Source organism: Bos mutus, chromosome 7 (genome assembly GCF_027580195.1).
Source record: "Bos mutus isolate GX-2022 chromosome 7, NWIPB_WYAK_1.1, whole genome shotgun sequence".
Lineage (NCBI taxonomy): Eukaryota > Metazoa > Chordata > Mammalia > Artiodactyla > Bovidae > Bos > Bos mutus.
This window is the reverse complement of record NC_091623.1, coordinates 43,044,592-43,059,829: the sequence shown is the minus strand read 5'-3', so window position 1 is coordinate 43,059,829 and position 15,238 is coordinate 43,044,592. Positions and strand designations below refer to the sequence as shown.

The following is a 15,238-nucleotide window of genomic DNA, read 5'->3' as shown; positions in this document are numbered from 1 at the left end:
TAAATTCCATATATATGCATTAGTATACTGTATTGGTGTTTTTCTTTCTGACTTACTTCACTCTGTGTAATAGGTTCCAGTTTCATCCCCCTCATTAGAACTGATTCAAATGTATTCTTTTTAATGGATGAGTAATACTCCATTGTGTATATGTACCACTGCTTTCTTATCCATTCATCTGCTGATGGACATCTAGGTTGCTTCCATGTCCTGGCTATTACAAACAGTGCTGCGATGAATATTGGGGTACACGTGTCTCTTTCCCTTCTGGTTTCCTCAGTATGTATGCCCAGCAGTGGGATTTCTGGGTCGTATCGCAGTTCTATTTCCAGTTTTTAAAGGAATCTCCACACTGTTCTCCATAGTGGCTGTATTAGTTTGCATTCCCACCAATAGTGTAAGAGGGTTCCCTTTTCTCCACACCCTCTCTAGCATTTATTGTTTGTAGATTTTGGATCACAGCCATTCTGACTGGTGTGAAATGGTACCTCATTGTGGTTTTGATTTGCATTTCTCTGATAATGAGTGATGTTGAGCATCTTTTCATGTGTTTGTTAGCCATCTGTATGTCTTCTTTGGAGAAATGTCTGTTTAGTTCTTTGGCCCAGTTTTGAATTGGGTGGTTTATTTTTCTGGAATTGAGTTGCTTGTGTATTTTTGAGATTAATTCTTTTCAGTTGCTTCATTTACTATTATTTTCTCCCATTCTGAAGGCTGTCTTTTCACCTTGCTTATAGCTTCCTTTGTTGTGCAGAAGCTTTTAATTTTATTTATTTATTTTTTTTTCTTATTTATTAGGACTTTATTCACAGTAGTTATTATTCTACTTTTTATTATCAGTCTGGAGAAAACCAAGTAAATACATTCAATCTTGATTAGTGGCAAACCAATTACTACCAACTTTGGGACACTTTGTGTTATGAATTATCATGATATACCATAAAATTCGGAGAAGGCAATGGCTCCCCAGTCCATTACTCTTGCCTGGAAAATCCCAATGGATGGAGGAGCCTGGTAGGCTGTAGTCCATGGGGTCGCTAAGAGTCAGACACGACGGAGCGACTTCCCTTTCACTTTTCACTTTTTTTTTTTTTTTAATTTAATTTTATTTTTAAACTTTACAATATTGTATTAGTTTTGCCAAATATCGAAATGAATCCGCCACAGGTATACCTGTGTTCCCCATCCTGAACCCTCCTCCCTCCTCCCTCCCCATACCCTCCCTCTGGGTCATCCCAGTGCACCAGCCCCAAGCATCCAGTATCGTGCATCGGACCTGGACTGGCTACTCATTTCATACATGATATTATACATGTTTCAATGCCATTCTCCCAAATCTCCCCACCCTCTCCCTCTCCCACAGAGTCCATAAGACTGATCTATACATCAGTGTCTCTTTTGCTGTCTCGTACACAGGGTTATTGTTACCATTTTTCTAAATTCCATATATATGCATTAGTATACTGTATTGGTGTTTTTCTTTCTGACTTACTTCACTCTGTATAATAGGTTCCAGTTTCATCCACCTCATTAGAACCTATTTAAATGTATTATTTTTAATGGCTGAGTAATACTCCATTGTGTATATGTACCACTGCTTTCTTATCCATTCATCTGCTGATGGGCATCTAGGTTGCTTCCATGTCCTGGCTATTATAAACAGTGCTGCGATGAACATTGGGGTACACGTGTCTCTTTCAATTCTGGTTTCCTCAGTGTGTATGCCCAGCAGTGGGATTGCTGGATCATAAGGCAGTTCTATTTCCAGTTTTTTAAGGAATCTCCATACTGTTCTCCATAGTGGCTGTACTAGTTTGCATTCCCACCAATAGTGTAAGAGGGTTCCCTTTTCTCCACACCCTCTCCAGCATTTATTGCTTGTAGACTTTTGGATCACAGTCATTCTGACTGGTGTGAAATGGTACCTCATAGTGGTTTTGATTTGCATTTCTCTGATAATGAGTGATGTTGAGCATCTTTTCATGTGTTTGTTAGCCATCTGTATGTCTTCTTTGGAGAAATGTCTATTTAGTTCTTTGGCCCATTTTTTGATTGGGTCATTTATTTTTCTGGAGTTGAGCTGTAGGGGTTGCTTGTATATTTTTGAGATTAGTTGTTTGTCAGTTGCTTCATTTGCTCTTATTTTCTCCCATTCTGAAGGCCGCCTTTTCACCTTGCTAATAGTTTCCTTTATTTCCAATATTCTGGGAGGTGGGTCATAGAGAATCCTGCTGTGATTTATGTCGGAGAGTGTTTTGCCTATGTTCTCCTCTAGGAGTTTTATAGCTTTTTAATATGCTGTCTAGCTTGGTCATAACTTTTCTTCCAATGAGTAAGCGTCTTTTAATTTTATGGCTGTAGTCACCACACGCAGTGATTTTGCATCCCCCGCAAAATGAAGTCTACCACTGTTTCCACTGTTTCTCCATCTATTTGTTATTAAGTGATGGGACCAGATGCCATATCTTTGTTTTCTGAATGTTGAGCTTTAAGCCAACTTTTTCACTCTCCTCTTTCACTTTCATCAAGAGGATCTTTAGTTGGTCTTCGATTTCTTCCATAACGGTGGTGTCATCTGCATATCTGAGGTTATTGATATTTCTCCCAGCAATCTTGACTCCAGCTTATGCTTCATCCAGTCCAGTATTTCTCATGATGTATATAAGTTAAATAAGCAGGGTGACAATATACAGCCTTGACGTACTCTTTTGCCTATTTGGAACCAGTCTATTGTTCCATGTCCAGTTCTAACTGTTGCTTCCTGACCTGAATATAAGTTTCTCAAGAGGCAGATCAGGTGGTCTGGTATTCCCTTCTCTTTCAGAATTTTCCACAGTTTATTGTGATCCACACAGTCAAAGGCTTTGGCATATCAATAAAGCAGAAATAGATGTTTTTCTGGAACTCTCTTGCATTTTCAATGACCCAACAGATGTTGGCAATTTGATCTCTGGTTCCTCTGCCTTTTCTAAAACCGGCTTGGACATCAGGAAGTTCATGGTTCATGTATTGTTGCAGCCTGGCTTGGAGAATTCTGAGCATTTCTTTGCTAGCATGTGAGATGAGTGCAGTTGTGCAGTAGTTTGAGCATTCTTTGGCATTGCCTTTCTTAGGGATTGGAATGAAAACTGACCTTTTCCAGTCCTGTGGCCACTGCTGAGTTCTCCAAATTTGCTGGCATATTGATTGCAGCACTTTCACAGCAACATCTTTTAGGATTTGAAATAGCTCAGCTGGAATTCCATCACCTCCACTAGCTTTGTTCATAGTGATGCTTCCTAAGGCCCACTTGACTTCACATTCCAGGATGTCTGGCTCTAGGTGAGTGATCACACCAACATGGTTATCTGGGTCATTAAGATCTTTTTTGTATAGTTCTACTGTGTATTCTTGCCACCTCTTCTTAATATCTTCTGTTTCTATTAGGTCCATACCATTTCTGTGCTTTACTGTGCCCATCTTTGCATGAAATACTCCCTTGGTATCTCTAATTTTCTTGAAGAGACCTCTCATCTTTCCCATTCTACTGTTTTCCTGTATTTCTTTGCAATGATCACTGAGGAAGGCTTTCTTATTTCCTTGCTATTCTTTGGAACTCTGCATTCAAATGCGTACATATATCTTTCCTTTTTCTCCTTTGCTTTTTGCTTCTCTTCTTTTCACAGCTATTTGCAAGGCCTCCTCAGACAGCCATTTTGCTTTTTTGCATTTCTTTTTCTTGGGGATGGTCTTGCTCCCTGTCTCCTGTACAATGTCACGAACCTCCATCCACAGTTCATCAGGCATTCTGTCTATCAGATCTAGTCTCTTAAATCTATTTCTCACTTCTGCTGTATAATCGTTAGGAATTTGGTTTAGGTCATATCTGAATGGTCTAGAGGTTTTCCCTTTTCATTTAACTGGCTCAAATGCATTCCTTTTTATAGCTGAGTAATTTATTATTCAGTTCATCATAGGAGGGACAACTTTGTTCTTTTAATGTGAAACATTGGACAGTGCACTCCTTGGCTCCCTGACACCTTTGCTAAAACCAATTGGCATTTTACACTTATATATAAAGAAAGAGCTGTCATTTTGCTCCTTATTATAAAATGTTTGTAAATTATGAGATATGTTTAGATTTTTAAGTTACCATTATCTATCTTAGTTCCCTTCTCGCTTCTTTTGTGGCTCAGCTGGTAAAGAGTCCACTTGCAATGTGGGAGACCTCGGTTCCATCCCTGGGTTGGGAAGATCCCCTGGAGAAGGGAAAGGCTACCCACTCCAGTATTCTGGCCTTCTGGCCTGGAGAATTCCATGGACTGTATAGTCTATGGGGTCGCAAAGATCAGACACGTGTGAGCAACTTTCACTTCACTTCATTATCTTAGTACATTATAGGGATGATCTGATTTAATTTTTAGAGAAGTTCCTTCTGTGAAGTAATACTATTATAACTCCATTTACCATTTCAGAAATGATTCTGAGAGGCATTTAATGTTCTGCTGAACATTACAAACCAGTTTAGGGATGGAATCTTAAATGCAATTTTATCAGCATGGTTCCAGTTCTCAGACTTTGGGTAGTTTTTCTCAAGCCGAGATGGTTTTGCTCCTGGTCTTATTTGTCATTGTAAGATGGGATGCTGCTAAACACTCACAACACATGGATTACACTCAACACAAGTGTTTATCCTTCCCCAAATGTTAACAGTTAGGCGGTGAGAAAACTCATTTACACCAGCATCTCTCCAATTCCATTGTGCATACAAATCACCAGGAATTCCAATTCAAGGAAAATTCCAATTGAATGTCTCTTGGGCTCTAAGACTCTGCATTGCTAACAAGATCCTGAGCACTGAAGCTGCAGGTTCTAGTCTGTAGGTCATACTTTGAGTAACAAAGCTCTGGTCCTGTGTTACATTCAGTTACAGGAGTGTTTCGGTGTTCTCTCCCCAAAATCATTTTTTTTTTCTTGGCTCTACCACAGGGTACATGTGGGATCTTAGTTTCCTGACCAGAGATCAAACCTTCACCCCCCTCATTGGAAGATCAGAATTTTAACTGCTGGGCCATCAGGGAAGTCCCCCCAAATTATCTTTGTATGTAGCTTTGAAAGAAAAGTTTTCACTCACTGCAGAGGCTGTGATAAATTCTGTTTAATTTTTATGTAAGGGCTTTTGAATGACAGCAAATAACATATAGCAGAAAAAGCCTTTGTAGTGGGCAGAATATGGGCCTTAAAATGCTGTCCACATACTAATACCATGAGCTTTTGAATATGCTAGCTTACAGCATAATGCTGGTAGATTAAAAAAATTGTTAATCATTGACCTTAAAATGAGAAGATTAGCTTGGATTATCCAGGTTGGTATAAAGTAATCCTAACAGTCCTCTAAATGTGTTGACTAGAGGAAGAGCTGGGATCAGAGAGAGAGTTGAAGATGCTATGCTACACATTTTGAAGATGACAAAATACTACCTGATGTGAAGAACTGACTCATTGGAAAAGACCCTGATGCTGGAAAAGATTGAGGGAAGGAGGAGAAGGGGATGACAGAGGAGATGATTGGATGGCATCATAGACTCAATGGAAATGAGTTTGAGCAAGCTCTGGGAGATAACGAAATACAGGGAAGCCTTGAGTGCTTCAGTCCATGGGGTCTCAAAGAGTTGGACATGACTTAGTGACTGAACAACAATGAACAAAAACAACAAAAGAACCACTTGATCAGGAAAACACAAACCTACTAGAAAGTGATGTAGGGAAGTTTTCTTCCCTGGAGCTTCCAGATGGATCCCAGTTCTCACAGACACCTTGTATTCAGCCCATTGAGATGAAACTAGACTTTTGATTCTTAGAACTTTAATTTTTAAGGCACTAGTGCAATAATTTGTTATGCAACAGTAAGAATGAAATGTGTCACTGAGCCAATAAAATATGGCTCACAGGAACTGGGTTTAAGCTTCTCAATTCAGTCATTTAGTTTCCTCTGGATTACGGTATTTTGTGTGAGTGACCCACTTTAATAGGAGACAAAAATGAGAATCAGTTTGGATATGTTTGCCCTATTAGGTGGTGCATTGAGTTCCCACTCCATAAATATAAGCATGGGTCTGATTGTGAGGACTTAATTAAGATGTCATTTTTATCACAAGTAAGATCACACTGTTTTTGTTCAGTTGCTGTCGTGTTCAACTCTTTGCGATCCAATAGACTGTAGCCTGTCAGGCTCCTCTGTCCGTGGGATTTCCCAGGCAAGAATATTGGAGTGGGTTGCCATTTTTTTCTCCAGGGGGTCTTCCCGACCCAGGGACTGAACCCGTGTTTCCTGCATTGGCAGGCGGATTCTTTGCCACTGAGCCACAAGGGAGGCCCATTTTAACTTAAATTATTTTGCCTAAACTTCTATATTCCTTGAATTTCATGTTAATTCAGACATTCATTATTTTTATTTCTTTATATTCCAACTTTCTTTAAAAGTTTATTTTTTAGTATAAATTTATTTATTTTAGTTGGAGGCTAATTACTTTACAATATTGTATTGGTTTTGCCATACATTGACATGAATTTGCCATGGGTGTACATGTATTCCCCATCCTGAACCCACATCCCACCTCCCTCCCCATACCATCCCTCTGGATCATCCCAGTGCACCAAGTTTCTTTCAACATAACAAATTGGATTATAAATGTTTCTGTGTGCATGTGCTTATATGTATATTAATGTGTTTATCTGAGAGAAGATTATATACAATTAATGCACACACACATGCCTCTTACATATGAATTTTTTAGCTATACAGCTATTTTTACAGATTTCCTATTTTCTCACAGCATTCCTCAGAAGTTATGTTTATTATTCCACATTATCTTCAGAAGTAAGGAAACAGAGGCCAGGGGAATTCCATTTATTAAGAGGGATGGTACGGGGAGGGAGGAGGGAGGAGGGTTCAGGATGGGAACACGTGTATACCTGTGGCAGATTCATGTTGATATATGGCAAAATCAATAAAATGTTGTAAAGTTAAAAATAAAATAAAATTAAATAAAAAAATAAAATAAAAAAAAAGTACATATCAAAGCAGTAAAACTTATTGCATACCTTCTCAAGATATATAGAAATGGAACTAGGTTGTATATACTCTTAATTTTAATGACTTTTAACTGGGTTCACTTTATTCTATGTAACTATGCTTTAATCAATTTGTCAGAATTTAAAAATTCCAGTATGCATATCATGGAAGTATCTGGAGCAAAGGTAACTGAATCACATCTAACAGGAGTGGGAAGTTTTGCTTCTAAATGAGATAAAGCAAAGCTTCTTATGTGGATATTAAAGTAGTTAATGACTTCCTAGATGGCTCAGTAGTAAAGAATCTACCTGCCGATGCAGGAAATGCAGGAGACACGGTTCCATCCCTGGGTCAGGAAGATCCCCTGGAGAAGGAAATGGCAATTCACTTCAGTATTCTTTGCCTGGGAAATTCCACAGACAGAGGAGCCTGGTAGGCTTCAGTCCATGGGGTCGCAAAAGAGTCGGCCATGACTGAGCTACGGGGCACACACACATGTAAGGTAGTTAAATTATATTAAGACAACTCACATTAATAAACTCATTTCCCCCCTAAAAACTGGGACATTAGCCTACATACATCAAAGGAGTTTTAGACAGAAGAGGAGTACAGCCTCACACGACATCATGGATGAGTCTTAGAATCACAACATAGAGTTTCATGTCTGACTACAGACTCATGGAGAGGAAGGGGGTGACAGAGAACGAGATGGTTGGATGGAATCATTGACTCAATGGGCATGAGTTTGAACAAACTCCAGGAGATAGTGAAGGACAGGTAAGCCTGGCATGGTGCAGTTCATGGGGTCACAGGGAGTCAGATATGACTTAGGGACTGAAGAGCAAGAGACTCATGAAAAGCCCTGCAGAGATCAGGACAAGTCCCCATCCTATAATGCCATTAGATAATAGAGATGTTCTATTAATCAGTTCTATTTAGGCAAGTTTGTATGTAACAGTTGTTACTGAACCAAACTTGAGTATCTCCCCTGAGTGCAGTAAAGCCAATCTACTGACACCAGGTTGTGCTGCAGCAAAGCACAGGGATTATTGCAGGGTCCCAAACAAGGAGAATGAGCAACTCATGCTCAAAAGACCCCAAATCTCTGATACATTTCTGGAAAGAGGTTTTAAAGACAATGTGAGAGACTGGGTCAAAGTTGTGAGATCAGATTGTGTGCAATTATTCTGATTGATTGGTGGTAAGTTAACAGAATAATGTTTTTGGAATCATAGTCATCAATCTTGTTCCAACTGGTCAGGGGTCTAGGTGCTTGTGGTTGGCATGCAGTTAAGACTTTCCACCTGATTGGAGTTTTTGACTCTTCAAGATGACTCAAGCATATGGTGCAAGAATTATCTATAGGCAGGGGTGGGATGATTTGAAAGAATAGCATGAAACATGTACCTTGCCATATGTAAAATAGATGACCAGTGCAAGTTCGATGAATGAAGCAGGACACTCAAAGCCAGTGTTCTGTGACAACCTAGAGGGATAGGATGGGGAGGGAGGTGGGTTCAGGTTGGAGCGGACACATGTATATCTGTGGCTAATTCACATTGATGTTTAGCAAAAACCTTCAAAATCTTGCAAAGTAACTATCCCCCAATTAAATAAATTAATTAAAGAAAAAGAATAACCAGAAAAATACTTTAATGTTAAGAAAAGGGAATTATCTATAGCCCTTGAAGAGGAGCGAAGGTCCTTAATTTTATTTTGTGAGTGCTAAGTCATTTTGGTCATGTCTGACTCTGCGATCCTACAGACCATAGCCTGCCAAGCTCCTCTGTTCAGGGGATTCTCCAGACAAAAATACTGGAGTGGGTTGTCATGCCCTCCTCCAAGGGATCTTCCTGACCCAAGGTCTGAACCTCCATCTCCTGAATTGGCAGGCAAGTTCTTTACTACTAGTGCCACCTGGAAAGCCCTGACTTTGTCTTATGGCTAGGCTATTGCTATTTTGTGTTTTGTTTTGTTTAGTCTCTAAGCTGTGTCTGATTCTTTGCGACTCCATGGATAGTAACCTGCCAGGCTCCTATGTCCATGGGATTTCCCAGGCAAAAATACTGGAGTGGGTTGCCATTTTCTTCTCCAGGGGATCATCCCAATCCAGGGATCGAACCTGTATCTCTTGCATTGGTAGGCAGATATTTACTGTTGAGCCACCAGGGAAGCTCAAAGGTCCTTGACTTTGTTTTGTTTTACTTGACACTTTTCCTTTGTTCTGCATTTTCACACTTTTCTGATTAAATCTGCTCTTTGGATCTCAGGGAAAGCCTAAGAGGCTTAAATTCTCAGCACACACGATGAAGGAGACTCAAGAGTGTCTGTCTCTGGGAAGACCCCACAAGATCTTGCTCAGTTTCACAGCTAACTGATATGATAATAAAACCGAATGGAATTGGAGGTGATTGTGATAGTCTCATTCTGCTTGTTGAAAACAGTTGTTTGAAATTTGAAGATAACTGTCATGACTACTCTGCTGCTCAACTTTATTTTATATAAAATATGAAACAAAAAATATGTCAAAAATAAATTAAAAAAATGGAAAACTGACTCCCTTTGAGGTCATGTGGAGAGGCTGGAAAGATATGCATATTTGCACAACAGGAACCCAAGCTTTCCAGTGAGTCATCCTTATAAGGGTGATATATAATGGATGATATTAATACTGTTCATTCTCTGCCCTTTTAGCAGTTGTGAGAAAATTTTAAAGAGTGGAAGTTATTTCATTCTGAGGAATGGAAGGAATTATATGTTGTGGAGGCAGTGGAAATTTCAAACAGACACAAGAAAATGATTTAATAAAAAACCAAAACGTGCCTCCAGTCCTTCAGCTCAATGAATATTCCTTATAAATGAACACTGATGGTCCATATATTGATGAGTATGTGAACTGTCTGAAAAATACATCTTTTTCATAGGCAGTATTTTGTTTCATCGTACTTAGGTTTAAGGCCATGCATGCTTAGTCACTGCAGTTGTGTTTTACTCTTTGTGACCCAATGGACCATAACTACCAGGCTTCTCTGTTCATGGGATTCTCCAGGCAAGAATACTGGCATGTGTGCCATTTACTTCCCCAGGGAACCTTCCCGGCCCAGAAATTGAACCCATATCTCCTGTGTCTCTTGCATTGGTAAGTGGGTTCTTTATAACTAAGCATCACCTGGGACGACCAGCCTAAGGCCATAATTAGCCATATTATATCTATCTATTTACTCATAGGTGACTTCAGAGTAGATTCCACTTAGAGATGTATTTTATTGTCAGATATTTCTAGTGACAGAGTAGACTCAAGGCTATAGTAGACAGAGTAGACTCAAGGCTGTACAGAAAATAAGAGCTTAATGAGTAGAAAATACTCTTGCTCAGTGATAACAACTAGTCTGTTAAATTTGGATTATCAAAAAGAGCAATTAATGTAGTGATATGTAAAGAATGATTTTTGCAAAAGTTAGAAATGATGGTCTCAGATTTTCATCTGTCGTAGACTTATAAATAGTTCTGATTGCCAAGAAGTTTTCTTCCCACTTATGGGAATGATGCAGCTCATGATTATTTCTTTTAGTCAAACAAAATAAAAAATACTCAATATGACATATTTTATTTTAGAGGAAATAATTAAGAGATCCATGTAGATTCTTGAGATAAATGGGTATTTTCATATATTTCACATCCAAGATTGGAAATGCAATTGTGAGAGTATGAAAATGAAAAAGGGAAAAATCATGCATATCACAGATATGACAAAACACACGAGTGTGTGGTACACATTGTGTGAAGTCAAAATCAAAATAGAAATTCCAAGGAAAATAAAAATGGCAATGTTCTACTTCCACAATATGATCAAAGACTGGCAATGTTTGGCACAGGTTTTGAGCTCTGCTATCATGGGCACTTCTTAAGCCCCAAAACAAAATGACATTTTAGAGCTACCTCTTCAAAGAGTATTTTCAGACCCATCTTTAAGTCTTTATTTCTCAGACTGTAGATGAAGGGGTTCAGCATGGGTGTGACCACGGTGTACATCACCGAGGCTGTTGCACTTGAGTGTAAGCTGTGGGTACCAGCAGAGCTAAGGTACACTCCTAAACCTGTACAATAAAATAAGGAGACAACGGAGAGGTGAGATGCACAGCTGGAAAATGCTTTATACTTGCCCTGAGCTGATGAGATTCCATGTATGGAGGAAAGTACCTTATAATATGAGTAAAGGATACCAGAGAGGGGACCACCAGCCAGTAGGACAGCTGCAAAATATATCAGTATGTTGTTGAGAAAGGGGTCAGAACTAGCAAGTTGTATTATCTGATTGAGTTCACAGAAAAAGTGGGGGATTTCTAAGACTGTACAGAAGGACAGTCTCAACACCATTAAGCTTTCTAACAAGAAATGCAGGATACTGATGATCCATGACACCAGCACCAACAATCCATAGAGCTGGGGGTTCATGATGACTGAGTAGTGCAGGGGATGGCAGATGGCCACAAAGCGGTCATAGGCCATCACAGTCAGCAGTAAAATGTCCAGTACTATAAAGAGTGTGAAAAAATACACCTGGGTGATGCAGCCTTCAAATGTTATGACTTTGCTCTGGGTCTGGATGTTCCACAGCATCTTTGGGATGGTGGTGGAGGTGAAGCAGATGTCTACAAAGGACAGGTTGGAGAGGAAGAAGTACATGGGGGTGTGGAGGTGGGAGTCTGAGCTGACGGCCAGGATGATGAGCAGGTTTCCAAACACAGTGATCAGGTACATGGAGAGAAAAAGTCCAAATATGAGAGATTGAAGTTCTGGTTCCTCTGAAAATCCCAGAAGGTGAAATTCTGAAACCCCCGTTAGGTTCTTTGGTTCCATTTGGTGGTTTGACTACCAGGAAAGGGGAAAATTACGTGACTATTTTCACACAAATGGGCATTCCTCACATGATTGAATTGCTATCTTTTATATTTTCCCATAAAGATATTAATGTCAATATTTTGTTCACAGATTTTGTGTACTTTAGGTAAACTACCCACTTCAGTATTCTTGGACTTCCCTTGTGGCTCAGCTTGTAAAGAATCTGCCCGCAACGCTTGAGACCTGGGTTCAATCCCTGGGTTTGGAAGAACCCCTGGAGAAGGGAAAGGCTACCCACTGCAGTATTCTGGCCTGGAGAATTCCATGGACTGTCTAGTCCATGGTGTCTCAAAGAGTCGGACACGACTGAGCGACTTTCACACTTCACGAGGTAAACTCCTGTGTCATCTCTAATTAGCAGACTTGTCTAAGAGTCAGTGTTTTCCCCAAGATGTCACATATTCAGAGTTTTAGTGAGAAATTCTTTCATGCATCTGAAAAATATAAGTTGAATAGTAACAATGTCCAAAGTACTGTCTATGCAGGGAATGTAGTTTGCTAAAAACAAAAGCTCCTAAGATCCCATTTTGGAGACAGAATATAAGCCAACAAAAATTATATAGCATATCAGATGGTGACAGGTGTTATGTAGAAAAAGGAAGGAGGTATGACGTAGAGAGTCAAAAGGGAGTGTGATTTTTCATGTCTGTTTAGGCAAGACCTGTGAACAAGGTGCTATTAGATCAGAGACCTCAAGGATGACAGAATTAGGGCCATGAGCATACCTGGGGCAGTGCATCTTGGCAAGGGAGCAGCTAATTTGAAGGTCCTGAAGAAGGTGCTTGTTTAAGATGTCCCAGTCCAAAAAAGAAAGCCAGTCTGGTGAGGGACATGAGCAGGAGGGAGGGGAGAGATGGTGTCAGATGTTGAGGAACAAGGTGTTCTCCCTCCTGCGGCTGAAACATCAAGTCACAAAGGAGTTCTTCATCCATGTTATGTTTCTTCTATATTTTAAGGAATTCACTGTTAGAAAAAGCCATATGAGAGACAATTGAAGGAAAATGCAAAACCAAATACCAAATGAAAAGTTTAGAATCATTGTTGTTCAGTCGCAACTGAGAGGGTAACAAGGCAGGAAGGCTAGGGGTCTCCAAATGGAAGAAATAGGCTGCAAGTGCCAGCCATTTTTTAATCTCTCTTAACCGGCAGGAGGAAACAAACTACAAGTGTGAGACCTTTTCCCCCTTCTCTATACAAAATTAAAAGGCAGTTTCTTTTAAAATTCTGTGTTGCCATGAAAACACCTGATTCCACCTGAACTTAACTTTTTTCAAACCTTGAGCTAACTATGTGCACTGGGACGACCCAGAGGGATGGTATGGGGAGGGAGGAGGGAGGAGGGTTCAGGATGGGGAGCACATGTATACCTGTGATGGATTCATTTTGATATTTGGCAAAACTAATACAATTATGTAAAGTTTAAAAATAAAATAAAATTAAAAAAAATATTCCTTGTTCTGGATCTACTCATTATAGTGAAATGCACTTCTTTGAAAAATATCCTACTTCACTGTACATCCCTCCATAGCTGGTAACCTATATCTGTTAATTACAAAGTAACCTTGTACTTATGCCCCATTTTTACTGAACGCACTTTGTACCTCTCATTCCCTGTTCTTATTGGGCTTCCATGTCCATCATTTAATGGTCACTGTTGACTCCTGGATTGTTGAGTTCAGTATTCACTTCTATGCATAGTGAAATAATCCATTAATTTATCAGTCAAAACAACAAGCAACTGCAGTGATCATGACTCTTGTTTAGTCTACATTGGTGCTTAGGTGAATTCAGGTCAATATTTGTGGCTGTCATTCCATTTGACTGTCTCTTGTAGTATTTACTGATCTCTTGAACTCACCTGGGTGGAGTTTCTGATAGCAAGATCTCAACATACATGGCCCGACTCATCTTAATAGAGACAGAGACTTTGTCTACAGACTAGATTGTGGAGTCAGGTATTGGTCCCCCAACTAGAGTTCTGACTCTGCAAGCACCAACCAATCTAGTCCAAGGTTGCACAGGCGGAGGGACTGCAGCACAGGAAATATTTATGGCTCCTTATGTCTGCTAGTTAGCATGTTTCCCTTTTGTAACTACTATCTCTAATAATTGATTTCCCTGTGGGAAAGTGGTCTGGACAGAATGGAAACGTTTCCAGTTCATACTCTGTGTCTGGGACACAATGTTGCAAGCCAGATGAATTCAGTATTCAGTGTTTATTACTTCTTTAATAAATTCACCAGTCTTCCAGAGGAATAAGCCTTAAGGTCTCAACACCTCACCCCGTCTCTGAGTTCAAATTTTCTCCAGAGTCTAAGCTTGAGGACTGTCTTGGTTAGATCCCTAATCAAGGCACTGACTTCACTCCTGGTGAGCCACAGCCCTTCACGTCTAGAGAAAATTAGCATTCCCATCTTCAAAATTGGGATAACTTTATTCCTTAATATAAAACTTTGGACTGTGTTGTGCTTGGATTTATGACAGTTTTGGCAAAACAGGAACTTCATACTTACAGCACCAGCTAAGAGCTGCCAGGAAGTCCCTCATTAGAAAATGTTTGTTATAAGAGTTGTATGGATTTTAGTACTATATAGGGACTGCATAACTTAATATTTAAAAAACTCCATTCTATGTAATTAGTTAGTTCGGTCACTCAGTCATGTCTGACTCCTTGTGATCCCATGGACTGCAGCACTCCAGTCTTCCCTGTCCATCACCAGCTCCTAGAGCTTGCTCAAACTCATGTCCATCGAGTCGGTGATGCCATCTAACCATCTCATCCTCTCTTGTCCCCTTCTCCTGCCTTCAGTCTTTCCCAGCATCAGGGTCTTTCCCAATGAATCAGTTCTTTGAATCAGGTGGCCAAAGTATTGGAGTTTCAGCTTCAGCATCAGTCCTTCCAATGAATATAGGACTGATTTCCTTTAGGATGGACTGGTTGGATCTCCTTGCAGTCCAAGGGGCTCTTAAGAGTCTTCTTCAACACCACAGTTCGAAAGCATCAATTCTTTGGTGGTCAGATTTCTTAATAGTCCAAGAATATAAGCCAGCAAAAATTATGTAGCATGACAGCTGGTGGTGGGTGGTATGAAGAAAAAGAAAGGAGGTATGATGTACAGAGTCAAAAGGGAGTGTGATTTTTCATGTATGTTTAGGTAAGACCTATGAACAAGGTGTTATTAGAACAGAGACTTCAAGGATGACATAACTAGGGCCATGAGCATACCTGGGGCAGTGCATCTTGGCAAGTGAGCAGCTAATTTGAAGGTCCTGAAGAAGGTG

General features: G+C 39.9%; 1 protein-coding gene and 1 pseudogene across 1 annotated transcript; both read right to left on the bottom strand.

Moving 5' to 3' along the window:
* Positions 1-10,016, bottom strand: part of LOC102273650 (olfactory receptor 7A17-like) — a 34,258-nt pseudogene extending 24,242 nt beyond the window's left edge.
* A 929-nt stretch (positions 10,017-10,945) lies between these two features.
* On the bottom strand, positions 10,946-11,914 carry LOC102273942 (olfactory receptor 7A17). Its single transcript, XM_005904164.1, has one exon. It carries the CDS (start codon positions 11,912-11,914, stop codon positions 10,946-10,948), a length of 969 nt encoding a protein of 322 aa, XP_005904226.1.
* Positions 11,915-15,238: the final 3,324 nt, after the last annotated feature.

What these genes read in the sequence shown, in the direction of transcription:
- LOC102273942 (XM_005904164.1), bottom strand. Translation starts at nt 11,914, where the DNA reads ATGGAACCAAAGAACCTAACGGGGGTTTCAGAATTTCACCTTCTGGGA.